Source organism: Spermophilus citellus, assembly GCF_964194105.1.
Source record: "Spermophilus citellus genome assembly, chromosome: 6".
Classification (NCBI taxonomy): Eukaryota; Metazoa; Chordata; class Mammalia; order Rodentia; family Sciuridae; genus Spermophilus; species Spermophilus citellus.
Window position 1 is genome coordinate 31,107,508 of NC_138187.1, and position 26,987 is coordinate 31,134,494.

The window sequence follows — 26,987 nt, forward strand, 5'->3', positions numbered from 1 at the left end:
ATATGTAACAGATGTGATTCTGCAATCTATATTTGGGGTGAAAATGGGAGTTCAAAACACAATTTGAGTCTAATGTATGAAAGATGATATATCATGAGCTATGTAATGCTTTAAATAATCAATAAAAAATTAAAAAAAAAAAGATGGTGGGGATTCCTTATTGGCGGATTGCTGTATCTAGATGATGCTAATTGAGTCAAGCTGTGTGTAGTCAGTTAGGTATATATACCTCTGCTGTTCCACAATAAAGCAGTTCCCGCTACCTTGGGTTCCCCCGCAAATGAGTGTTTATGATAGGGCATCCCTCTGCTTGGAGCCCATCTCAGGTTGCTTGGGCTCTCATACTCAGGCAGGCTGTCCCTTCTGAGAACACCTTCCCAATTGTATCTCATATCTGACTTGAAGCCCATTCCCTCCTCCACCACAAAGTGTGCCCTCACAATGCTGGACCACATCTAATGGCATTAGGAGTGAATTATTCAAGAAGGGAAGGGGTGTAGAGGGAAGGAAGAGAAGGGACAGGACAGAAGATGGAAAAATCCTGTGTAGCTCCTGATACCAGTTGAATCTGAGGAGCACTGCTGTAAAAACAATTGACTATCAACCACTTTCTAATTCAATGCTAATTGTGCTTGTGATCAAATTAGGAGTTGAAGATGGACTACAAATATGTTTCTTGCTTTCCAGAATCAACAAGGGAGATAGGATGGAAGTATGAAATCTAAGCTAGAGATATAGTAATAACTACCTCAGTAAAGTGTTACAAATTTTGTGCTTCAAAAATGACAGAAGGCCACTATGAATATTCTTTTCCAGCAATGGGGAAACTCACAGTGGATTAACTCTATCTTACTATTTAATTTGAATTTCGAAAAAGCTCCATGTATTCACTTATTGTGATGATCAAAAGATTGAATTTTGACTCCACTGATTCAGTACTATATATCCCCTTAAATGGGCATAGAGGCTTCAATAAACTTCTATAAGGATATGTTTATTGACTTTCTCATTATAAAACTTACCATAACATATTTCAAAGAACACATCATATATCGATGTCACTACAAAAGCCACCACAACCACCCTCATTTTAATTAAAAATTATTGAAAATTTGGTGATAATTCTTGATTCTCTAATTAGAGCTCAGGAGGAGCTGCCAGTATTAACTGGCAGTGAGAGGAGAGAGCCCATTAGACCCAGAAAGGGTCTTCATGTGTGGCACTGAAGTGGGCACCTCCTTTCCATCAGAAAATACATAATACTTTGCACAGACTCTGAACAAGGTCAGCAAAGGTCCAGCATCTCTTATCATTCATCAATTGAGGAATATAGAGTCTATCTTCATTTTGAGTTTTCTTCACAAAATACATTTTTGTTCTCTGATGTTCTGGGTCCCAGGCTCTGAGGACAACAATGCACAAATCCTTAGGGAAGATCAGGTTCCACTTATTATCCCATCTCTGCACACAGCCTTCAGAATAATGGGCTTTTCAGATTGAAGAAGTCCTTGATTGGCTAATTTCAGGGGAATCTGTAATGTATAGACAAGCACATGGAGAAGCAATGAATGAAACACCAGGAACCAAAGCAGCAAAGTCAAGAAGATACATTAAGCCCAGTAATGCTCCACAAACAAATAAACTACTTTTAGTATCATGTTCTTTGAATTCATCCTACTCATTCTCTAAGGTGTGTCATGATTGGATAGTAAAATTATTCATTTATCTGAGAAATTATTTCATAAACATTTATCCTGTACAAGGCCTGAGACAAGGAAGTTCTGTAAGTTCTGGTGAGGAGAGCTTCACTCAAACATCAGAACCCTGTGGTCACCACACCTCATGACTGTGCACAGGGTCTCTCCAGGAGACTTGGAGCTGAATTTACACTGTGCTCAAGTTCACAGTCCACACATACACATGGCACACTAATCTGCATTGAGTCCATATGTTTTTTACACTTTGGTCTTCATAAAGCCATAGATTTAGAGCCCCCATGGTGAAGAACTCTAAATCTCAAAGATGGTGCAAAAGAGACTCACTGGACTATAGATCTAAGAATTAAATGATGAATGAGCATATAGTTTTCTGTGACTTGGCCCCCTCTGGAAAAACATCTTCAAATAAAACATTGTATATATGAAAAGCTACTGACCTGTGTTTCCTTACAAGTTTGGAAGGAGAAGGTCTGCATTACTTTGACAAGAGCAAGTTTTATGTTCATGAGAGCAAACCTCATGCCGATGCAGTTTTGGGGTCCATTTCCAAAGGGCATGTACATGTAAGGATTGATGCTGTCCTTGTTATTCTTACTGAACCTGGTCCCACAATAGATGAGAAGTCAACAAAATATTAAAACCTAAACAGTTACTTATTTCAGTTTGTGCCTTAGACACCCCTAAGCAATGGTGTAAAAGATGATTTCTGGGCTGGTCATTGAAATCCAGCTGTGGTTTTGCTATGAGAATCGTTAAGCTATGGAGTTTTTCCACCTTTCTCCCCCTTAGCCTATAGGAGTTTTTCCATTTTTCTCCCCCTTAGCCTATAGGATCTTTCAGTCTTTTTGAGATGAGATGAATGCTGTTTCAAAGGAAATCATGGTAAATTAAGACAGTAAAGAAAACAAAACACACATAAAATTTAAGGAGTATAAGAGTGAATGAATAAATTGAAATGAGATAATGGTTATGTCAGTTATGGCACATGCTTTAAAATTTGAAAACACAAACACACACACACACACACACACACACACACACACATGCATACACACAGAATAATGTGCCATATCTGAGGAGAATTAGTTTTAACATCGGAATAAACAAAATCCTGGGTGTTGAATGCTCTTATAAAAATAATGGGGAAATACTTGTATAGCCTATGCACATCCTGAAATATATTTTAAATCATCTCTGGATTGCTTATAATAACTAATAATATTTAAATACTATATAAATACTTATTGTTTTAGACTGTTTAGGGGAAACTGACAAGAAAAAAAGTTTATAAGTTAGTTGAAATTATAGATAGAAAAACCATACATAAGGCTGAGCACAGCACATGTCTGTAATCCCAGCAACTTGGGAGACAGCAGGATCCCAAGTTCAAAGCCAGCTTCAGCAATTTAGTGAGGCCCTAAAGAACTCAGTGAAACCCTGTCTATAATAAAATACAAAATAGGGCTACTGATGTGGCTCAGTGCTCGACCACCCATGAGGTCAATTCCTGGTACCACGCAAAAAAAAAAAAATCATACATGCAGAGGTTGAATGTATATATTATCAGGTGCAAGCAAAAATAAAATATGATACAATCTAGTTTAGCAAAAATATCTATCTATACATAGAAATATGTTTATGAGAACATGATCATATTATTAATTCACGGTTATTTAAAGAATTTAACAAACTAAAAAGTTTCTTCTCAGCAAAAGAAACATTTTGTGAGGTGAATAAAGAGCCTACAGCTTGGGAGCAAATTTTTACCCCTCCCACATTAGATAGAACATCAATCTCTAGAGTATATAAAGAACTCAAAAGCAAAGCACCAAAAAAAAACAAATAACCCAATCAATAAATGGGCCAAGAACCTTAACAGACACTTCTCAGAAGATGACATACAATCAATCAACAAATATATGAAAAAATGCTCATCATCTCTAGCAATTAGAGAAATGCAAATCAAAACTATTCTAAGATATCATCTCACTCCAGTCAGAATGGCAGCTATTATGATGACAACAATAAGTGTTGGCAAGGATGTGGGGGAAAAAGTACACTCATACATTGCTGGTGGGACTGTAAATTGGTGCAGCCAATATGGAAAGCAATATGGAGATTCCTTGGAAATCTGGGAACGGAACCACCATTTGACCAAGCTATCCCTCTTCTTGGTTTATACCTAAAAGACTTAAAAACAGCATGCTACAGAGACATAGCCACATCAATGTTTATAGCAGCACAATTCACAATAGCTAAACTATGGAGCCAACCTAGATGCCCTTCAGTAGATGAATGGATTAAAAAATGTGGCATATATACACAATGGAATTTTACTCAACATTAAAAGAGAATAAAATCATGGCATTTGCAGGTAAATGGATGGTGTTGGAGAAGATAATGCTAAGTTAAGTTAGCCAGTTCCAAAAAAAAAATGCTCAATGTTTTCTCTGATATAAGGAGGCTGACTCGTAGTGGGTTGGGAGGGGGAGCATGGGAAGAATAGATAAACTCTAGATAGAGCAGAGGGGTGGAAGGGAAATGGAGGGGCAGGGGATTAGCAAGGATGATGGAATGTGATGAACATTATTATCCAAAGTACAGGTATGAAGACACGAATTGATGTCAACATACTTTATATACAAACAGAGATATGAGAAATTGTTTTTATATGTGTGTACTAAGAATTGTAATGCATTTCGTTGTCATTTATTTTTTTAAAAATCAATTTAAAACTAAAAAAAAAGAATTTAGGATAGTGAATGGACATAGCATTTGTTTTGTTCCTTGTCACAAATTCATATCATTTTGCAAGAAAGTGTTATAACAGGAAAACTGCTTAAAGTACAAAGATATATATAAAAATGATTACATAGCTACCTGTATGTCATCTGTGATAAGGAATACAAGGACATGCTTGGACAACCCTAGCCCAGGTTGGTTCCCTTTCCCAGAGGCCCTGTACCTTTCAGGGTGGAACTCCTCAGGCTCTGGCCAGTGCTGTGGGTCTCGATAAAGAACAAAGCTTGATATCATCACCACTGTTCCCTTCCTAAGGGGCAGTCCATTGATTTCAACATCTTTCTTACAGATCCTCTCAAGTCTGCCAGAAATTGGGTACAACCTGAGAGTTTCATTCACCACCATGTCCAGGTACTCCATCTGTAACACAGTATCATAGGTAGCAGGTGCCTGAAGAGAAAAAAAAGAGATTTTTGGAAATTTATGTTTAGAACTAACTTTAAACGCAATCTACGTAGTTTTATTAAAGTGTTAGGAAGTCCCAGGAATAACAGAATGGAGAAGGAGAGTAGTGCTTACAATTGACTAAGCACTGTAATAACAATCATGCCCATTTGACAACCATGTCCATGGCCCATTGAGAAGTGCAGAGTAGTTATGTACATAAGAGACCTTTGGGACAATCCCAAATTCAGTGTATAATATCCTCAGCATCGTCATGTACTACTTTTCCTCATGCAAGGAAAAGTAACTAATAGAATATGACAATTACACTCAGGTAAAATATGTGAAAATCACTGTTACCTTTCTCTAGAAAAGTCACAAGTCTATTTCAAGGAAATAGAAAAGAGGCAATAACCAATTATATATCAATTTTCTTGAATAATCCTGCTTTGAGTATATATATATATATATGTGTGTGTGTGTGTGTGTGTGTGTGTGTGTGTGTGTGTATGTATGAAACTTAAAGATAACATTACATCATGGAAAAAATATTGGGAGAAACTGGTAACTTCCATTCCAGTACCACCAAAAGAAGTCTAAGTTTGGATGGCACCATGTCACACAATTTCAGTTCCAAAGAACATTCTAAGGAGGACAGGAAGCCACTCTCAGCCCCACCCTCTGTTGCTGGACCAGTCTCCTGGTTGTTCTTCAGGGATTCATTGTGAGCTCTGAAGAAGAGGCTTTGTGCCCACTTCACTCCAAACCAGCCATGCCAGCCCCAGAGACCAGGTGTCTTCATATCCAATAGACTCCCTGCTTAGGCAGAGGTGTAAGGACAGCAGGTACAACTTGTGACTAATGCCTGGTGTGTCATTGGAGAAGATACAAGGTAGAAGTAAAGAATTTGGCTCAGGAGCCAGAAAACCTGACTCATCCCCTGACTGCTTCTCTCAAATACATGACTAGAGTGTGAAGATGTGTGGAGCAGAGCAGAGTCGTCCTGCCCATCAAGCCCAGGCTCACTCAGCAGACAGCCAGGCAGGAGCTCATGCCACAGATCAGCAGAGCCAATGATCTGGACACTTGAGTGACACATGCTTACACTTCCTGGGTGTCATCATGGTAACTGGTAATGGATACAACTGAAACTACACTCTTTTAAAAATTCCTTGTAGTTTTGGGAATAGCATTTTCCCCAAAATACTGTTTTCTCCTTCATTTGTCTCTTCAAATCCTTTAAAAATAGAGGTGGTGAAAAGAATCAATGACTATATTTTGGACAAAGCCTCCTAGGAAGTGAAAAGGAGGCAGTCTTGTTGAGGCTCAGCCTCCCTCCTCCCTCTCCAGATACCATCTTCTCACCTTATTGGGCAAAGCCGCATCAATCTCCTGCTGCAGTTTGGTCTGGACATCAGGATGGGTGGCCAGTTCATACAAAATGAAGGAAAGAGCACTGCTAGTGATCTCATAGCCAGCAAAAATGAAGATAATTGATTGGGCCACAAGCTCCAGATCAGACAGCGCTAATGGAAGAGGAAACACAATTTAGGCAAATCCAGCAAATCCCAACATCAGAGTTTAGATGAAGAGAAATCCCATTAAAACCCACAGATCACTATGCAGGACCATGGAAAAGCAATTCAGAGTCATTCGCAGAGTGGTTTTCACTTTCATGTCTCTCTGATAGGGAAGACAAAGGAAAACTTTTTTTAATCCAGTTTTCCTGAGGTCTATACCACTCTTGGACTTGGCTACTAACTGTGCCATTCTCAGCACCACCAAAGATAGGTAATTTCAAGAGATACCATTTCTATCTAAGATACACAGTATGATCAATATGGACTTTTAGATACCTGGGCCCTGAAATAAACATGGTCTCTGTGCCAAACATGCAATTCAAGATAGAAAAAGAAATACACAAAACAAGTGTTTGAAAGGTCTACAGAGTTCAGATTTATTGATGATGGTTTTCTATGATGATGTCATGAGAACATTTAATTATCAAATCTTTTATCCCAGTGAGTATGAACCCCATGAAATAGGACTATAAAGTCAAGGTTCAGGCCAGGTGCAGTGGCACACACCGGTAATACCAGCAGGAGGCTGAGGCAAAAGGATCATGAGTTCAAAGCCAACCTCAGCAACAGGGAGGTGCTACGCAACTCAGTGAGACCCCTGTCTCTAAATAAAATACAAAGTAGGGCTGGGGATGAGGCTCAGTGGTTGAGTGCCCCTGAGTTCAATTCCTGGTAACCCTCTCCCCTGCACCAAAAAAAGTCAAGGTTTGGAGCTCGGCTTTTTGCATTCATAGCTACTAGCCACATGTGAATGTTTAAATTTTAAACAGTTCCTCAGTGGCACTAGCCACATGTCAAGTGCTAAGAGGGCAAATGTGTTTGGTGGTTATTTTATTGAAGAGTTAAACTACAGACTGTTTCCTTCATCACAGAAAGCTGAATAGAATTGGGTATATATATACAGGATAGATGGATGAATGGATGGATGGATAGATAAGTAGATAGTTAGATAGATAGATAGATAGATAAATGATAGATAGATAGATAGATAGATAGATAATATGTACATGTGAACCTAAAAATATGTACACTGGGGCTGGGGTTGTGGCTTAGTGGTAGAACACTCACCTAGCACACGTGAGGTACTGGGTTTGGTCCTCAGCACCACATAATAATAAAATAAAAGTATTGTGTGCATCTATAACTAAAAAATAAAAATATCTTTTAAAAAATATGTATACTGGCAGGTTGTAGTAAGCCCAGTCCTCATCTCTAGAATTAATTGCTCAACATTCAGGACTTTCTTCAGATGGTTGTCACGGTACTGGGTACCATGAATTAGAACTGCAATGGGAGTATTTGTGTATTACAGAAATAAGCAATAAATTAGAAAAAAAATTGAAGGAGAGAGAAGAATAGTTTATATCACTGGATGTGAGTAGATACAGAAATATTTATTTCCTCTGTTGCATGTAGAAGTATTTCATGTTAATAATGTTGTCTACTGAGAGTATCTAAAAGCAAAAATCCACAAGATGTTCACAAATTTTGATTTAAAAATTCCATTAATTGTGAAAACAAAAACAAAAAACAAAGCTGTCATGAGAAACAGAGCAGAAACCTAGAATATCTTAAATCAGAAAGCAAGAAAATATTTAGAAAATAAATGAAAAGGACACAGAATACACTATATGCTGCTATAATGTGGTTACATGTCATAGAATGTACAAGACCAAGAGCAAACCCTAAGGAAATCTGTGGACTGTGAATGCTAGAAGTGTGTCAATACAGGTTCCTGAACTGTGATAAATATAACTCTCTGGTGGTAGATATGAGGAGTGAAGCAGTGTATTCAAGACTACATGGAGAACATCTATGTTTTCAGTTCAATATTGCTATGGCCAGAATAAACAGAAGCTACTTTTAAAACAATCATAAAAAAGATGACAAGAATAATAGAGGACTCAGGAGCCTACATGAAAGGGATTCCAGTGGACAAATATGGGAGAATTGAGCATCAAAATAAAAATAGTAAGAAAATAAGTTGAATAAAAATACCATGCTAGTGAAAGAAATACTTGTTTTTATCAGCTTCAACATTTGAACATGGCTCTAGGTGTGCTTCTCTAGAAAGTTCCTCAGGCTACTGTATATGATATCCAAGCATGGTCTTTCTGCAACTAGGTAGAAATACTCTTCTTCCTGGAAAATATTCTGTACATTTCCAGAACAATCTTTCCCTCTGAGTTTCCCCATCAGTAGATGAGATAGCAACCTTGTTTACCTTTATGAGACTCCACATCTTTGGAATTCTGAGAATTTATTATAAGCTGAAGAAAATCCACCCAATGCTAGAAACAGAGAGATTTCAAAGATAGAAGGTCATTAAGAGTGCAGAACTTATCTTCCCTTCTGATACTATGAATTCTTTAAGTACAGAAGTCCAGCTGGAGTTTCCTAAGTCATCAGTGAAGAAAAGCATCCATCTACAAACTTTGAAGAGTAGGACATTTCCCTGAGTGAAAACTGGCTGTGGTGTCCATTAGCTACTGGCCTTTGCTCTCCCTACTTGTGAGCTCCTGTGTATTCTGAACACCTCCTGGCCAGAGAGTGGTTGGCTTTGTCTCCTGTTACATTTGTTTGCTTAGGGAGAAGTCCTGGACTTCAATATTTTGTTTTACTACCTTAATTCTTCACCAAAGATGCCAAGATTAATCTCCTACCATTGTTAGAGCTCATCATCAGATTTTGGGCAAGCTTCTTGAAAGATCCCACCATGCTTGAAGCTATGAACTTTGTACTGACACCTGGAGGGCCCATCCTGGCTCCCTGGCCTGCACACATCCTAGTGCTGGGCTTCATACATGAAACAAAATCTTCACCTAAAGAACCCCATGCCTGCTCCATGAGGGGCCAGACAGTTCCAGCTACCCTGAGGATGCCTTCTGTGGAGATTTTGTAAAGTGAGAGGTTTGGAAATGCAATGATTCTTGACCATATAAAATCTGATGAAATTAAAGCACCAGGAAAATAATTTTTATGTTGAAATTTTACCTATTGAAGAGAAGGGATATGATAAAACATTTTTCCTCTATTTAAAAAATCATTTCAACTGATATATATATATAAAACATTAAACTATACATATTAACAGGTACCTGATTACTTTGATATATGTATATGCTGTTTGATGTTTATGTCAATTCAGACACATTTTAATTGCATTTATCATTTCCTGATGGTGGATGATTTCAAAATCTATTTGGCTCAATTAATAAGAACAATTTTAACATAGTGTTGCAATAAACATGGGAATGCATATCTCTCTTTGACATACTGATTTCATTTCCTGTGGTTATACACCTAGTAGTGAGATTGCTAGATCATACAGTGGGTCTGTATTTGGTTTCTGAGGGCCCTCCTCATAGTTTTCCATAAAGGCTGTCCTAATTTGCATTCTAGTCAACAATATACAAGGACTCCTTTTTAGAGCATTTGGGACTTGTAAATCTATTCTCTGAAGGAATGCATTTTTAATGCGCTGTTCTACAAAGGTCAATTCATCAGAGGCTTCTTTAGTAATTATACGAGAGCTATTAAGTGCAGGATCTCCTTGTAACAATGAAAACAGATGACTTAATTGATAAGTAGGTATCCCCAAAGAATGTCATAACCAATTAATATCCCCTAATAATTTTTGAAAATCATTAAGTGTTTTTAAATTATCTCTCCTGATTGATAATTTTTGAGGAATTATCTTTTGTCTGGTAACTATATATCCCAAGTAATTGATGACATCCTCCTTCTGTATCTTTTCAGGGGCAATTATTAACCTATAAGGTTGAAAATATATTGGCAATTTTTGTAATAGGTCATCAAGTTCCTGCTTATCAGGTCCTGAAAAGAGAATATCATCCATATAATGAGAAATATATAACTGAGGCCAATTTTTACGGATAGGTCTTAATGCTGCATCGACATAAATTTGACACATCGTAGGGGAATTCATCATTCCTTGGGGTAATACTTTCCATTGATACCGAAGATAAGGTCCTTTATGATTAGTTTGCGGTAAAGAAAAAGCAAAGTGCTTATGATCAACAGGATGAACAGGAATGGTAAAGAAACAATCCTGTAAATCAATAACTACAATATACCAATCTTTTGGTAACATAGCAGGAGAGGGGATTCCAGGTTGTAAAGCCCCCATGGGGTACATGGAATTATTCACTTCCCTTAAATCAGTTAATAATCTCCATTTACCAGACTTCTTTTTTATAACAAATATAGGTGAGTTCCATGGGGATGTAGAGAATTCGATATGACCTTGTTGTAATTGTTCCTTGACCAACAGGTGAGCAGCATCTAACTTTTCTTTTGTTAAAGGCCATTGTTCAATCCATAAAGGGTCCTCGGATTTCCACATAATTTTCAGTGGCTCCATCTAGAATCAGTTAAAATTGAATATAAGCTCCCCATTGTTCTAAAATATCCCTTCCGATTATATTAAGAGGAACTTCTAGAACATAGGGTTTTAATACAGCTATTTGTCCATCCTCTGATTGAATAGTTATATGGTTTAAAGCTTGGCCAATACTTTGGACGGGAGCCGAGCTAACTCCCTTAATCTGACAGGGTATAATTTGATACTGAAGATTAGACGGCCAATCTTGAGTTTTTATTATAGTAATATCAGATCCTATATCAATTAAAGCACTAATCATTTTGGTCCCTAACTTTACTTTTATAAGAGGTTGCATTTTAGTAATTTGTGTGGCCCAAAAAACACTCTGTGTGTCAGTACTGCCAAATCCGCCCTGCCTCTGATTAGAGGAATCCCCTATAGGGAGGTAAGGTAATAAGAGAAGTTGGGAAATTCTTTCTCCTTTGGAAAAATGAACATCAGCAAGAGAAGACATTAAAATCTGAATTTCTCCTTCAAAGTTTGCATCAATAATGCCTAAATGAACAGTAATACCTTTAGCATTAAGGCTGGAGCGTCCTGTGAGCCATAATGTTCTCCAGTAGGTCTAATTTTGTCCCAAGCTTCTAAAGCTATTTCCTTCAATTGCTCATGAATCTCAGGAGGAATATGGATTTGATGTTGAATGTCATCATACATACCAGTGCCAGATAACATAGGGTATCCTATTTCACGAATAACAGGAGTTTGACTGTTACCATTTTCTCTAGCCTTCTAAAAACCTTCTAAAAACCACATGTGCCATTGAAGATATTCAGGTTCCCATAAAAGAGCACGGCCCACAATCTTCCAATCCTCAGGAGCAAAATTATTGTAATGAGTAGCAAAAGCATTAAGCAATTCTTTTACATAATGGGACTGAGGTCCGTACATTGTCACTGTCTTTTTTAATCTGCCAATATGATCAATATCAATCCCCTCATACCGAGGTGGATGTGCCATTCCATTAGCTGGATCAGGCCTGATTATAGGAAAAGCAAAGAAGGGAGTTTCATCCTCATTGTCAGAAGGCTCTGAGTCCATTACCTGGACAGCTTTTAATGAAGCTGCCAAAAAAGGGTTAATGGCCGGAGGGGCAGAGGGCCTGGTTCCCGATAAAGGCCTAGAGTCCGCTTTAGCTTCTAATTTATTGAGACATCCCAGAACCTCCTCCATAACGAGTTTGAATTGCTCCGAAACGGAACGATCATCAATCATCGTTTTTACTTTCATTTTCTTTTCTGTAACATTGCCAATTAAATCAGCAGAATTTTGTGAAGAATTATGAGTCAATTGTTGCGTATCTTTTACTACCTCCTCCTTTTCACTAATATCCAGAGGGAGATCTAAAATAGAGGGAGCTAGCTCCTTTTGTAAATTGCCAATCAACCTTTCTTCCTCCATAGCTTTAAACATTGTATATAAAATAGACCAGATAGACCAAAACCGAATCGGAATTTTTTCGCCTTGCCTCATGGCCTTTTCAACATTATGACGGACCCGTTTCCAATTATCCACATCCATAGATCCTTCCTCCGGGAACCAGGGATTCCATTCCCTGACCACCTTAAGACACATCTCTATATCAGAATGAGAAACGTGAATACCATAGATGGCAAGTGAATGCCTAAGAATACGTAAAAAAGGAGAAGATAAAGATTGTCCCATCACCCTGTAATATAAAGAAAAAAAATCTTACCCTTCCTGACAATCCAGCAGGGTCCCTGTTCAGCGCGCCAAATGTGAACGTCTAGAGCGTTCAGGTCCCTGGGTAAGGGTCGCGAAATAACCAGAACACAGGGGATGCAGAGCCAAGGCAGCAATTGCAACTGCATGCTGAGGTTTATTTGCAAGTTCCTTTTATATTCTTCTTCTAACAAAGCAAGCAATTCTTCAGTAACACTTTACCCGCATTGCCCAAAAATCATGCCTCAGTGGGTACACAGAGCTAAATTCAGATTGTTCCTGTTCATTTGATAAGTACCCTCCCAAAGTTCTTTGTAGACATTATCTAATCCCCGAATGTACTGTTCCCAGGTCCAGTATGCAGGAAGCTTCTTCCTCTTGGCCAAACCTTGCAGAACTTGTGACTTGCGATAAGGGGAAGAGAACTTTTCCTCCTCCTAACTGAGGTTTGCCTCAGCTGACCTAAATCACAGCCACAGCTCTTGCAAAAAGTCAGGCCTGAGGGAGCTAAATTCTGCAGACTCAAACCCCAACAATAAACAATGACACAGAAACTTGTGAAGATTCCTCTTTACTCCCAGAATTCTGAAAGTTTGCAGAGGGTGCATCACTTTTCAGAAGGTGTCCAGTTGTTTGTAATCTGCCTCTACAGAACTCTGGCTGATTAATCTAGGTACAAACTGAGACTCAATCAGAAGTTCATCCTCCAAATCAAATGATATCACTAAAACTCCTAGTCACAGAAATGGGAAGTTTCAAGAGGAGAGGGACTGGGACAGTTACTCACAGGTAGAGGAGCACCAGGCTGATTCCCAGGAGAACCCAGGTTTCCATGGAAAAGTTTGGGATCAGATCCATCACTACTTTCCTTCCAAAATTTTCTCCTCTGAGTTTGACTTCCAGCTATGTGAGCTATCTTTTCACTGGCGAAGGTGCCAAGCTTGCCTTCTGTGAGCAGCTGTGAGTCAATGAAGTCAGTCTGGCATATTTATATGCTTGGAAAGGAAGTGGAGCTGGGTGTACAGCCAGTAGAAAAAACCACCTGTGCCCCACCCCCTATTGCAGAAGCCAGGTGCCCCCTCCACCATGGCAGTTGGCAGTGAGTCATGAGACATGCCCATTTTTATCTTTGAGCTCAGGTTTGTAAAAATTATTAATAAAAAATTCGATCAGAGTTACCATTAGGCCCAAAGGTTATTGCTTCTTATCAGAAACTCAAGTGAAACATTGGAATTAAATGTCCTCTAATCAGTTTTTGTCTCCTTGGGTTTTCTCATTACAAAATCCTTGAATTCCACCCAAAAAAAGTTATATCTAAATAATTACTCATGCACTTTCCTCTGCTTACAATGCCCTCTTGCTCAGAGAAGACTTTTTTAAATTTTTTTTAGTTGTTGATGGACCTTTTTTTTTCTTCTTTCTTTCTTTCCTTATTTACTTCTATGCAGTGCTGAGAATCAAACCCAGGGCCTTACATCCTAGGCAAGCACTCTACGACTGAGTCACAGCCCCAGCCCAGAAGACTCTTAATCATCCTTCAAAACACAGCTCAGAAAAAACTTCATCTGGTAAAGGCTTTCAACACCACCTCCTCACACGGAGCCACTTCCTCCCCTGGACAACCTCTATTTTCCCTGGAACACATTTCTCTTTTTGTTGTCCTCTTTATGTACAACATTGTTGGATTCCACCTTTGTTTAACTTTCCAGAATGTGAACTTTTCTGGAGCAGGGTCTCTGTACTATCCACTATTACGCCCCTAGTCCCTAGCAGAGTTCTTTACAAAGAGCTGGTATCTGGGACGTTTGGTCATTGAGTCAGGTGAGATTGCTGGGCCTCTGCAGGTTCTTTGCCTGTGTGTCTTTGCTGACCACTTCATCTTCCTGGTTTATTAATACAGAAAGATGATTTGGCTTGTTTGGGCCACAGCCACCTTTGCAGCACATTCAGACTGTGTGCCAGTACCCTGAGGGCCAGAAGTCCCCTAAAAAATGGGGATGAACAAGATGACACTGATGGATGCACTGAGTAATGTCAATCCAAGCTACTTCTTGTGCCACCATTAAGAGATCCCTGCAGTAGCCAGCAAGTTAGACATATTTCAGAGCAAAGAATAGCCTCTGTCTCTGAAAATAATGCATGTCCATGACCAATGGGTGTGAAAGGACAAAAGAGGAGAACAGCATCCTGCACGGCCAGGTGAACCACAAATCTCTACCCACCCATCTCATGACAGATATCACCACAGAGAGCACATCCAGCACCAGAACCCCCAAAAAATGATCCCAGATTTTTCATTAGGCCAAGAGGTATCTGAGCAGGTGGCTCCCTGCTTTTTGGTAAATGTGGATGAGAGCAGACCCTGGGAGCTGGTTTAGGAGGAGTCTTGTAAGAACAATTGTCACTTGTGAGACTCTCAACAGATTCCTGATGTGAGTGATGCCATGTCTGAGTGTTTGGAAATTATACCAGTTCATTATTTCAAGTCTGAGTCAAATTCTTTGTCTGATTAGCCTGAGAAAGAGAGGTTTAGGTAACAAAGCCACCAAGTTTTCAAAACATAACAGTATGAGAAGTCATTCAAGCTGTGCTTGTGTGCTTCCTTCTCTCTTTCTTCTGACTCTGTGCCAACTGATACTCACCCTTCACCAACCCTTCCTACATTTCTGGCATGCATTCAAACAAGGAGAGATTATGGTGTCATTTGATAACTACTGACAATTAACAATCTTGAAACAGACTGAATTCAGAGGCACCCCATCTGAAATTGGGAATGACCTCCTTATGTTGAGAGTAGAAGCTGGGAGCCATTGGGCTTCCACCTCCCACCCTGACAGGCACCAAAGAGGATGTAAATGGGGATTTCATTCCATCTGGGACAACACAGACTAAATCTGCATCTTTGTATTTCCTGCCTTTTTTTCCAGATTGCTCCCTCTTCAGATCAACCAAATATACACATGTATATCACCTGGCTTTTGTTTCTGTAAATTATAATTGTGTCTGTGGGATAGGTAAGGAGAAGTAATCTAACCACTTCCTCCTGGGCTGATCGAACTGCATCAAGTTCAATACTCATTTTACCATATTTTGTCTATTTATTATGTGGATAGGCAGCCAAATCCAGCCAGCCAGGATCAAGGCAGGTCCCAGGGTTAGGTTGTCAGTAACAATCTTACCATAACCCAAAATCTTTTTTATACTTTCTGTATAAAAAACCTCTATAGAACTAATATAATTTCATCTTCCTTCAAATCATGTATTTGACTACTATAATGAAATAGCCAGGGCTATTATTATTTTCCCCATCTTTCATAGCTCTGAACCTGGTTGGACTGGTTGGGATTTGTACCAGCAAGGATGGGTTAGACATACCTTGAGATGAAAAACGCATCCAGTGCTGGACCCCAATCTATGCAAAAGTTCTTTTTCTGCAAAGGGCAATCAAAGAAGCCAAGCTCTAGCCAGGCAGGGTGGCAAACATCTGTAGTCCTAGTTGTTCAAGACGATGAGGCTAGAGAATCACTTGAGCCCAGGAGTTCAAGGTCAGATAACACAGGGAGAAGTCATCACACACACACACAGAGAGAGAGAGAGAGAGAGAGAGAGAGGGAGAGAGAGAGAGAGAGGCATGTTCCTCATGAACTTAATTCCATAGAAGGTAATATCATCAAACACAAAGATATTTGCATACTAAATTTTTTTCTGTGCATGTCCAGGAAAGCATTATGTGCCAGAAGACTGCCTTCATGACTCTGGCATCTCCTCTACATATTTAGTGAAGCACTCACCACATACTTTAAAGATAGTTCTATATATTTAAGTATTCAGATGTTTAATTCCCAGTTATTATTCTGGTTGCAGATAGTGATAGCAAAAAATAAGGACATAGTATAAATAAGGATGGTTCAGCCACATAAAATTAATCATACAAGTATGAGACACATACAGTCCTTATCAATATGAATGGTTTATCTTCTTTCTTGTTTTCATATGCAACAGATAAAAGTCCAATCTCAGATTACATTCAGTAAAACATCAGGCTGATATAAGTGTAAATGAACAGGTGATCCACAAACTTAGTGATGTAAGGGTCCCAATAATTATGATATTTCCATCCTTTCATAATGGTAGCCCAAGTTGTTATTCCCATGGAAAGCCTGTCTTGACTGGAATTGTCTGACTAAATTTCTCTTGGTGTAGAGAGACACAGAAGTGCTCTGGAATGATTTGTGTATAATGTTCAAATTCCACAATTTATAATTACAATTATGAAAAAATCAAGCAAGATTATTTATCTAACTTAGTTAAGTGCCCATTCTACTCAGTCGGATAAAACTTGATCTTGCTAATTTGGGGAATCAGGTGGTATCTAAGCTTTGGTGGCTAGAAGAGGAAATAACCAACTCTTCTGGGCTAATGGATGGGAAGGTTGAGGAGCATGTCAGGTGAAAGAGACAGTTCCTCTCATTATTGGACTCTTCCAATGTGTCCCTAACATCAGTATCACTGTAGATTGGCAGGACTGTCTGGTTACTGTGTTCAGGACTTGTGCCAAATTCTACCTATAAGCCAGTCAGAATCCTTGCCCTTGTGAAATTTAACCTTAAGGGAGAGCAATGCTAATCAAATAAATACAAAAATAATATTAAATTACAAATTTTATTACAAAATAAAAGAAAACTTGTTGAACTTCCCAGCAGTGTTTGACATGGGTGGTTGATGTGACAAGAGATGAGAAATTAAATCAATATATGACCCAGCTATATCATCCCCCATATTTATCCAACAGAATTAATCAACATACTATGCATATCCATGTTTTTGGTAGTATACTTCACAATAACTAAGTCATAAAAGCAATCTAGGTGTCCATCAACTGGATAAAGAAAATATGGTATATGTATGTACTCAATGGAGATTTACTCAGCCATAAACACAAATAGAGTTATGCCACTTGCAAGAAAATTAATAGAAACAGAGAATGATTTGGTCAGCTTTTTTTCTTCTGTGACTAAAGGACACAGCTAGCACAATTGTATGGGGAGGAAAAGTTTATCTAAAGGCTCATCGTTTTAGATGTCTTATTTCATAGAAGGCCAGCTCCATTCCATGGGGGCTCAAGGTGAGGCAGAACATCATGGTGTAAAATTGTGGCAGAGGGAACCAGCTCACATGATGATCAGGAGAGAGAGAGAGATAGACAGAGAGAGAGAGAGAGAGAGAGAGAGAGAGAGAGAGAGGTCTTCACTTGTCAGATACAAATATATACCCCAAAGCCATGCCCCCAATGAATCACTTCCTCCAGTCCCACTCCACCTGCCTACAGTTCCCATTCAGTTAATTCAATCAGGGACTAATTCACTGATTAGGTTAAGACTATGCTATATAACCCAATCATTTCTCCTCTATACCTTCGTGCATTGTCTCACACCTCAACCTTTGGGGAACACTACACACCCAAATCATAACAGAGAACATCATACTAAGTAATATAAGCCAGATTCAGAAAGTCAAGGGTTCTTTGTTTTTTATCATATGTGGAAGCTAGAGAGATATAAATGAAAGAAAGTGAACTCAGGTAAACAGAAAAGGGAGCAGTAGAGAAATGGAATCAGTGGAGGGAAAAGGGGGAGCAAAGGGAGGGATCTGAGAATGAAATAGACAGTGTATGCTATGTGCATATATGAATATATCACAATGAAAATCACTCATCTATCTAATCATAATGCACAAATAAAAATTTTAAAACCATAAGAGAAAAAAATAACTGAAACATATTAAATAAAGAAGAAAAGATATATTTGGACTCACAGTTTAAGAGATTTCAGCCCATAATCACTTGGATCCATTGATTCTGGGCTTTGGTGAGGCAGATTTCCATGACAGAAGTGCACCATGGAGCAAAGTTCCTCCCCTCATGGTGATTGGGAAGCATAAGGAGGGCAAGGTAGGGGCTAGGGATTTGATAAGCTCTTCTAGGATCTGCACCTGGTGACCTAACTCCAACTAGGCCCTAGGCTCCGTCCTCTCTACCACCTTCTGATAATGCCATACAAATGTGAATCCATCTATGGATCATTCACAGATGAGATTAGGGAAGCTCATGATCAAATCACCTCCCCAAAATCTCCACCTCCGCACATTGCTGCACTGGGAACAAAGGTGTTAACCCTTGAGCCTTTGGGAACATTCCAGAGTCAAACCATATCATGATTTTTCCTTTACCCCTTAACTCTCTCCTACTTAGTAAGTTATGAAAGCAGAATCCAAAGGACTTGTGGGGTTGGTTGTGTGAGAACTTGGGTATGCTCAGCTCTAATTCCTCATCTGACTGTAGAAGGGGCTCAGTAAATGCCCTTCAAATCACAGGACCCCAAGGATCACCTGCCTCTCTCTCTACCTCTATGATTCTCTTGTATTTAAAAAATGCCACCTCCACATTATTCTCTTTATCTTGCATATCATGAGAGACCCCCAGGCCCTCCAGTTCAGCCAGAAACAAAGAACTCCTGAGGGCAGGATGAAGCACAAAGACAGTGGAATAGACTGGACCTTGAAGAAGACATCTGCCAAGGAGGTCCTAGCTTTAAAATTCTAAAGTGGTTTCTCAACTAGGAGTACAGAGTAAAGGGCATCATACACATGCACACAAACACATATTTGCCCACAAACACACACACACACACACACACACACACACATTTTGGTTTTTTTTAGTAGCAGTAATTGAACCTAAGGTTGCTTAAAATCCAGCCACATCCCCAGCACACTTTTTTTTTTTTTATTTTGAGACAGGATCTCACTGTGTGGCTTACAGCCTTGCTGAATCTGCCTTCAAACCCTCAAACACATGATCCTCCTCCAGATCCCCTGGGATTACAGATGTGCATCACTGTACCCAACACACACACACATAATGTACCTCAAGCAACAATAGTGTTACTGAAAGCTCAGTCTTGTCCCTGATGTCAATTCAATAAAAAGGACAGTTTTGAGAAAAATAGAAAGTTTTATTGTTCTACTGAGGAAGGAGAAGCACAAGGGACTCCTTTCCCAGAGGCTGTGATTCTGCCCATCAGGGAGAACAGAGGGTTTCTTTTTTGTTTGTTTGTTTGATCTTTTTTTTTTTTTGTATTGGTAGATGGACAGAATGTCTTTATTTATTAATTTTTATGTGGTGCCAAGAACTGAATGCAGTGCCTCATATATGCCAGGCAAGTGCTCTGACTCAACCCAAGAACTGATGGTTTTTAAAGATATAATCCATTCCAGGTGTTCCCTGTGAGACATTCTATTTACCTGTTAATTTGGGAGATAACCATTCTTATGGCACCAGTCCTGAAGTCTGATTTACTTTGTTCCTGTGGTGGGTGTATGCTCAAAGACAGATGGATAACTCAGCCTAGGATGGGAAAAGATAATCTTGTTCCCAACCCCCAGGTTATGAAGAGAGAGAGGAAGAAGAGGAAAATAAAATCCTGACCATATTAAAATAAGCCTCAGTGGCGAAGCAGCCAAAGACTATATTCAAAGCATGAAGTGGATGACTGATAAAATAGGTGAAATTTTTGTCTAAAACATTTAACTTTTTTCCTATTTCCTGAAATAAATTGAAGAGTATTGGTATTAGTTCTTCTTTAAAGGTCTTGTAGAACTTGGGGGTGTATCCATCTGGTCCTGGACTTTTCTTGGTTGGTAAGCTTCTCATGGCGTCTTCTATTTCATCACTTGATATTGGTCTGTTTAAAATTGTGTATATCTTCCTGATTCAAATAGGCAAATCGTATGACTTAAGACATTTATCGGGATTGGGGTTGTAGCTCAGTGGTAGAGTGCTTGCCTAGCATGCCTGAAGCAAGGGTTCGATTCTCAGCACCACATACAAATAAATAAAAAGATCCATTCACAACTAAGAAAATTTTTTTAAAGAAATTTATCGATGCCTTCAATGTCTTCTATTTTATTGGAGTATAAGTTTTCAAAATAATTTCTAGTTATCCTCTGTATTTCTGTAGTATCTGTTGTGATATTACCTTTTTCATCGTGTACGTTGGTGATTTGAGTTTTCTCTCTACTTCTCTTCATTAGCATAGCTAAGGGCCTGTCAATTTTATTTATTTTTTCAAAGAACCAACTTTTTGTTTTGTCAATTTTTTCAATTGTTTCTTTTGTTTTGATTTTATTAGTTTGAGCTCTAATTTTAATTATTTCTTGCTTTCTGCTGATTTTGCTGCTGATTTGTTCCTCTTTTTCTAGGATTTGAGATGTAATATGAGGTCGTTTATTTATTAGCTTTTTCTTCTTTTAAGGAATGAACTCCATGCAATGAACCTTCCTCTTAGTACTGCTTTCATAGTGTCCCAGATTTTGATATGTTTTGTCTGTGTTCTCATTTACCTCTAAGAATTTTTGATCTCCTTCTTTATGTCTTCTGCAACCCATTGTTCATTCAGTAGCATACTGTTCAGTCTCAAAGCGATGGAGAAATTTTTATTTTTTACTTTGTTGTTGATTTCCAATTTCATTCCCTTATGATTTGATAAAATGCATGATTGTATCTCTCTACTTTTTTGTATTTGCTAAGAGTTGCTTTTTGGCATATTATATGGTCTATTTTGGAGAAGGATCCATGATTTGCTGAGAAGAAAGTGTACCTGTTTGATGCAGGTTGAAATATTCTATATATGTCAGTTAAGTCTAAGTTATTGGTTGTATTATTGAGTTCTTTAGTTTCCTTAATCAATTTTTGTTTGGAAGATATACCTAGTGGTGAGAGAGGTGTGTTAAAGTCACCCAAAATTATTGTGTTGTGTTCAATTTGAACTTGAGAAGAGTTTGTTCGATGATCATAGCTGCACCATTGTTTGGGGCATATATATTTATGATTGTTATGTCTTATTGGTATATGCTTCCCTTCAGCAGTAGATAATGTCCATCTTTATCCCTTTTGATTAACTTTGGCTTGAAGTCTACTTTATTTAATATGAGGATGGACACCTCTGATTGCTTCTGCAACCCATGTGAGTGGTATGATTTTTCCCAACCTTTCACCTTCAGTCTGTGTATCTTTTCCTATCAGATGAGTCTCCTGGAGGCAGCATATTGTTCTTTTTTTAATCCAGTGTGCTAGCCTATGTCTTTTGATTGGTGAGTTTAAGCCATTAAAATTCAGGGTTACTATTGAGACATGGTATTCCCAGCCATGTTTGTTTATTTTGGTTACTTAACTTGACTTGATTTTCTTCTTTGATTAGTTTTTCTTTTAGAGTACTACCTCCCTCTGCTGATTTTCATTGTTGTTTTTCATTTCCTCTTCATGGAATATTTTGCCATGGATGTTTTGTAAAGCCAATTTTCTGGCCATACATTCTTTTAACTTTTGTTTATCATGGAAGGTTTTTATTTCATCTTCAAATCTAAAGTTTAATTTTGCTGGATACAAGTTTCTTGATTGGCACCAATTTTTATTTGTAATTTTTTTATTATTTGCTCAACCCAATACAATGATCTTGACATATCATATATTTGATTCAAATAGGGTATGAATTCTCATTTTTCCATGTGTACAGATTGCAGGATCACATTGGTTATACATTCATGTGTATACATACAGCAATCTTAGTGTCAGTTGTATTCTACTGCCCTCCCTATCCCCCCTCTCCTCCCCTCCCCTCCCATTACCTCTCTCTTCTCATTCTACTGTGACACTTCTCTCTCTCTTTTTTCTTCTCTTCCCCCTCACACCATCATATATGTATTTTGTGAAACCATGAGGGTCTCCTTCCATCTTCCATGCAATTCCCCTTCTCCCTCCCATTCCCTCCCACCTCTTTTCCTTGTTTCATGGTAATCTTCTTCTCATGCTCTTCCTTCCCACTCTGTTTTGAGTCACCTCCCTTATATCAGGGAAGACATTCAGCATTTGTTTTTTAGGAATTGGCTAACGTCGCTTAGCATAATCTGCTCTAGTGCCGTCCATTTCCCTGCAAATTGTACCCATTTTTTTTCAGAGCTTGATATATGTGGTTCCAGGATCTTCTCTCTGTGTTTGTGGCATTGGGGTCTCAGGTGGCTGAGAGCCACAGCCTAGACTCCAGAGAATATTTCTCTGGGGCTTCCAAATGTTAAGGCACTATTCCAAAATCCCAAATAAAACTCTGTGTCTTTTTGAAGTAAAGATAAAGAATTTATTCTGGCCAGGGCCAAGGGAACACAAAGCCGCCAGTTCTGCAGCCCAAGAATTGAATGCTGGTGGGGGGCATCTTAAAGACACAAAAAAGCACAAAGAAGGGAGGCAGGGGAGGCAAGTACAATCATAAGACATATTTCACAAAGTGGAAAGCACCAAGTTCTCAGAATTGGCACCTTTTTGTGCATAGTCAGGAAGCAAGCTTGCATTAGTTCTACAGTTATGGACATTGTTTTCAGGGATCAAGTTGGTAAGGGTGGCAATTTCAGCTTCTATGTGAATGGGCTCATGCAGAAATGGGGGCCAATGCTGCCCAGGGTGAATTGTCTGAACAAAATTGGGTCAGACTGACTTAATTTTCAAATCATCCCATAACAAATCCATTTACAATTTTTTTATTAATGTCCTATGGAAACATGTGATGCTGGGACCCACTGTGCCACACCCATGCATGCACATTCCATGTTCAGTGAGATTCATTCCACTCTTCTTTCCTTTTTATGTCCCTTCTTCTTCCTCCTCAACCCCTCCATCTATTCTATTGAACTTTCCTCTATTTTTTATTAGTTGTTCAAAACATTACAAAGCTCTTGACATATCATATTTCATACATATGATTCAAGCAGATTATGAACTCCCATTTTTTGATGAAATTACCTCTCCCTTCTTTTGTTCCCTCTCTCTTTTTCTTGTATTTTTTATCTCCACCTTACTTGCCTTACTTTGGATTAGCTTCCCCTTAGTAGAGAAAACCTTTGAAGTTTAATGTTTTGGGACTGGATTATTTCACTTAACATGACTTATCTTCATTTTAACCTTTAGCTTTGATAACCTATAACAGAAAGGAGCAAAGATCTACCAACAAAAATAACTATTTTATAGATTTTTTAGTGTTGTTCATATACTTACTTTTACCAAAATTCTGGATATTTTCATATGATTTCATGTTAATATTTAGCAAAAAAAAAATAGTATCTGTTTCATTATAGTAGTCACAGGAGGCTATGCAGCCCTTCTGTCTTTCTGTTAAAGTATCTGAAACTTTCTGACTTTGTTGTTGCTAAAATAATTCATCACCATTGGGTTTTATTGATTAAACACCCTAGAAAATTTAATGAGTGTGGACCATTTATAATTCTGCAGGGTTACAGGGCATTCTCCTTGGCAAACAAGATTTGAGATCCAACTGTTCTTTATGACAAGTGGAATCTGGGCCCAAACTGGTGGGTTGTAAGGTGACCAGTTAATCAGTCTTCTGATTTCACAATCTCAATGGGCCTGATTAGGGTGATTACAATATGAACTTCCTAAGTTTCATGTGTAAGCTGAAGTTGTTAGATAATAGTCAACCAGGATTATATCTACAAGGTAGAAAAACATTAGATACATGTCATGATTGGTGGCAGTCAAGGTCTGCCTTTCAGGACTCACTTTGATATATATCATCTGTGACAAATTGTTAATGAAATCTTGACTTTTAGTGACAGGTTCTAAAGCAATGCCTAACAGCATGTTCCTGGGTGACACAAATTCCCATTCTTACCCTACCTGAACTGGTTATTGTCTACACTTTCTGAGGTTTTTGTGGTCACCTGAGGTTGTTGTTTAATATTCAACCAGAATTTTGCTAGTGACATAGTGTTGTAAAAAGCTATTGGATACATGTCATCCTTGCTGACATTGTTGGAATTGTGACATCTTCCAGCTGGCTGCCAGTCTCAGTCACCTCACTTACTTTCTCTGACTAAGAACATGTAGTTGAAAGATTTAGACTTAGAAGAATATAGATTTATTCCCATGGTCAGGTGTGTGAGTGATAGATTTGTGTCTATGGTGTCTGGATTCCTGAAATTATTTCCCCTCGATACTGTTACTATTTCCTCCTCTTTTTTTCTAAAATTCCATGTATGTTTTGATCTGGCTGTTTCCCAACTCTCCCAACCTATGGGCATTTTGCAATTCTAAAAATGCTTCCACTTTTTCAGTTTAGTTACAGTAATGACCATATGCCTCACTACCAATTTCTCTATAAATCTGTATTTTATTACTAAAATGAAGAATTTGATGCAGGATATTTTGTAAAGAAATGAAGCCATTCAGTCACATCCATTCTGTCCCAAATGATAGAAATTCATCATTTGTAAGGCTGAATAGTGTTATCTCTTGTATACATTCCACCTTTCCTTTTATCCATTCATTAATTTATGGACACTAAAGTTGATTTTTATTCTTGGTTATCATGAATAATATTGCAATGAACATGGGAGTACACATGCCTCTATGACACATTATATTTTATCTAGATAAATATCCAGAAGTGGGATGCTGAATCATATAGTAGTTCTATTTCTAATTCAATATTTGTTGTGTGCTTGTAGGATTAGCATCTTTTTCCTGTTACATGTTAAACTCCATGAGAGCAATAATTCTGACCTTTATATGCAGTGCTGTTGCATGTCCCAAACACAGCAGGCATGCAGCCGAGCCAATTCATAGTGTCACTGAGGTAAGAAACACAGTTCCTCCAATGCCAAGAGAGAATGCCATGGGACCTGCCACTTTCCCTACAACATCCAGCCATGAGGCCTACAAGAGTTGGTTGTTTCCCTTCTTCAGCAATCAAAGCTAGATACCACCTGGTTTCCCAAATAGACCTAATCAAGTGTGCCCCTACTGAGAAGTGTAGGCTCTTGAGAACAGAGTTAGAAAAAGATCTTGTTTGCATTTTAAAAATTACTCTCTTTTTTTCAAGTCAAGATTAGAAATTGTGAAAATTGAGTCTAACACTCAAATCATTTCAGCACAACACTGCCTCCCTGAAATGAGAGCAAATACTTAAACAATGGAAATCAGGACAGGTTTCCCATAAGAGGAGAAACTTGGGCTAACAATGTAAGGTATAATATCAGATTCATGGAGATCCTTACAATACTCTGAATCCAGTGATGGGATCTGAGCCTAATGCCCTGTGAATATTATTTGAGACTCCACATTGATAGTATATGAAGAATACTGAGACAGAAACTCAAATATTCAATGTTGACAAAGACATTTATTATACTTGGATGGTTGCTGTACTTATCTGTTTGTCATTATTTTTGGCCAGAACACCTGAATCTTAGTCATCTTTGTAATCTCAGCACTTAGAGCAGACCTCTAAAAGTACATGCAGATACTTCAATACAACAAAGAGTAGATGGGAGACAAGGGGTGGTTTGGGTGCTTCCTGTATATGTTCAAATAAATTGTCAGTTTGCAAACTTTTTATGTTAGAAAACATTGCTTCTGGGGAATCAAATGGCACAAAGAACATGTCTCTTATTATTATCCCCTGTAGAGTAATACCATTTGCATCAGTTGGGAAATAGTTCTGACTACATTTCATTCCCAAGTAATGATAGCTATTGCTTTAAAAAAAAACATCAGAAATTTATTAGTTGCTCAAAACATTACATTGATCTTGACATATCATATATCATATGTCTCTTATTATTATCCCCTGTAGAGTAAGACCATTTGCATCAGTTGGGAAATAGTTCTGATTACATTTCATTCCCAAGTAATGATAGCTATTGATTTTTTAAAAAAAAATCAGAAATTTATTAGTTGCTCAAAACATTACGTTGATCTTAACATATCATATATCATACATTTGATTCAAATGGGGTATGAATTCTTATTATTCACACATTTACAGATTGCAGGATCACATTGGTTATACAGCCACATTTATACATACTGCCATACTAGTGTCTGTTGTCTTCTGCTGCCCTTCCTATCCCGTTTCTATCCCCCATCCCCTCCTCTCCGCTCATCTCACCTCTCTCTACCCCCTCTACCATAACTCTTTTTTTTCTCTATCTTTTTTCCCCGTCCCTTCACATCCTCTTATATGTATTTTTGTATAACAATGTGGGTCTCCTTCCATCTTCCATGTAATTCCCCTCTTCTCTCCCATTCCCTCCCACCTCTCATCCCTATTTGATGGTGATCTTCTTCTCATGCTCTTCCTCCCTGCTCTAGTTTGAGTCACCCCTCTTATATCAGAGAAGACATTTGGCATTTGTTTTTTTAGGGATTGGCTAACTTCACTTAGCATAATCTGCTCTAATGCCATCCATTTCCTTGCAAATGCCATGATTTTGTTATTTTTCAGTGCTGAGTAATATTCCATTGTATGTGAAGTCTAAGCACCCTGGTTAGGGCCTAAGATGACAAGAGCA

General features: G+C 38.3%; 2 protein-coding genes across 2 annotated transcripts in view; one reads left to right on the top strand and one right to left on the bottom strand.

Moving 5' to 3' along the window:
- Nucleotides 1–13,430, bottom strand: part of LOC308652245 (cytochrome P450 3A9-like) — a gene marked incomplete at both ends in the record, with an annotated part of 84,122 nt that extends 70,692 nt beyond the window's left edge. The window contains one exon of the mRNA XM_081300023.1: nucleotides 13,360–13,430. Coding sequence (XP_081156149.1) covers nucleotides 13,360–13,430 — 71 coding nt within the window. The remainder of the gene's footprint in view (nucleotides 1–13,359) is intronic.
- The window catches only part of LOC308650641 (cytochrome P450 3A9-like), a gene marked incomplete at its 5' end in the record, with an annotated part of 186,591 nt that overhangs the window by 80,289 nt on the left and 79,315 nt on the right, over nucleotides 1–26,987 (top strand). The window lies entirely within an intron of this gene.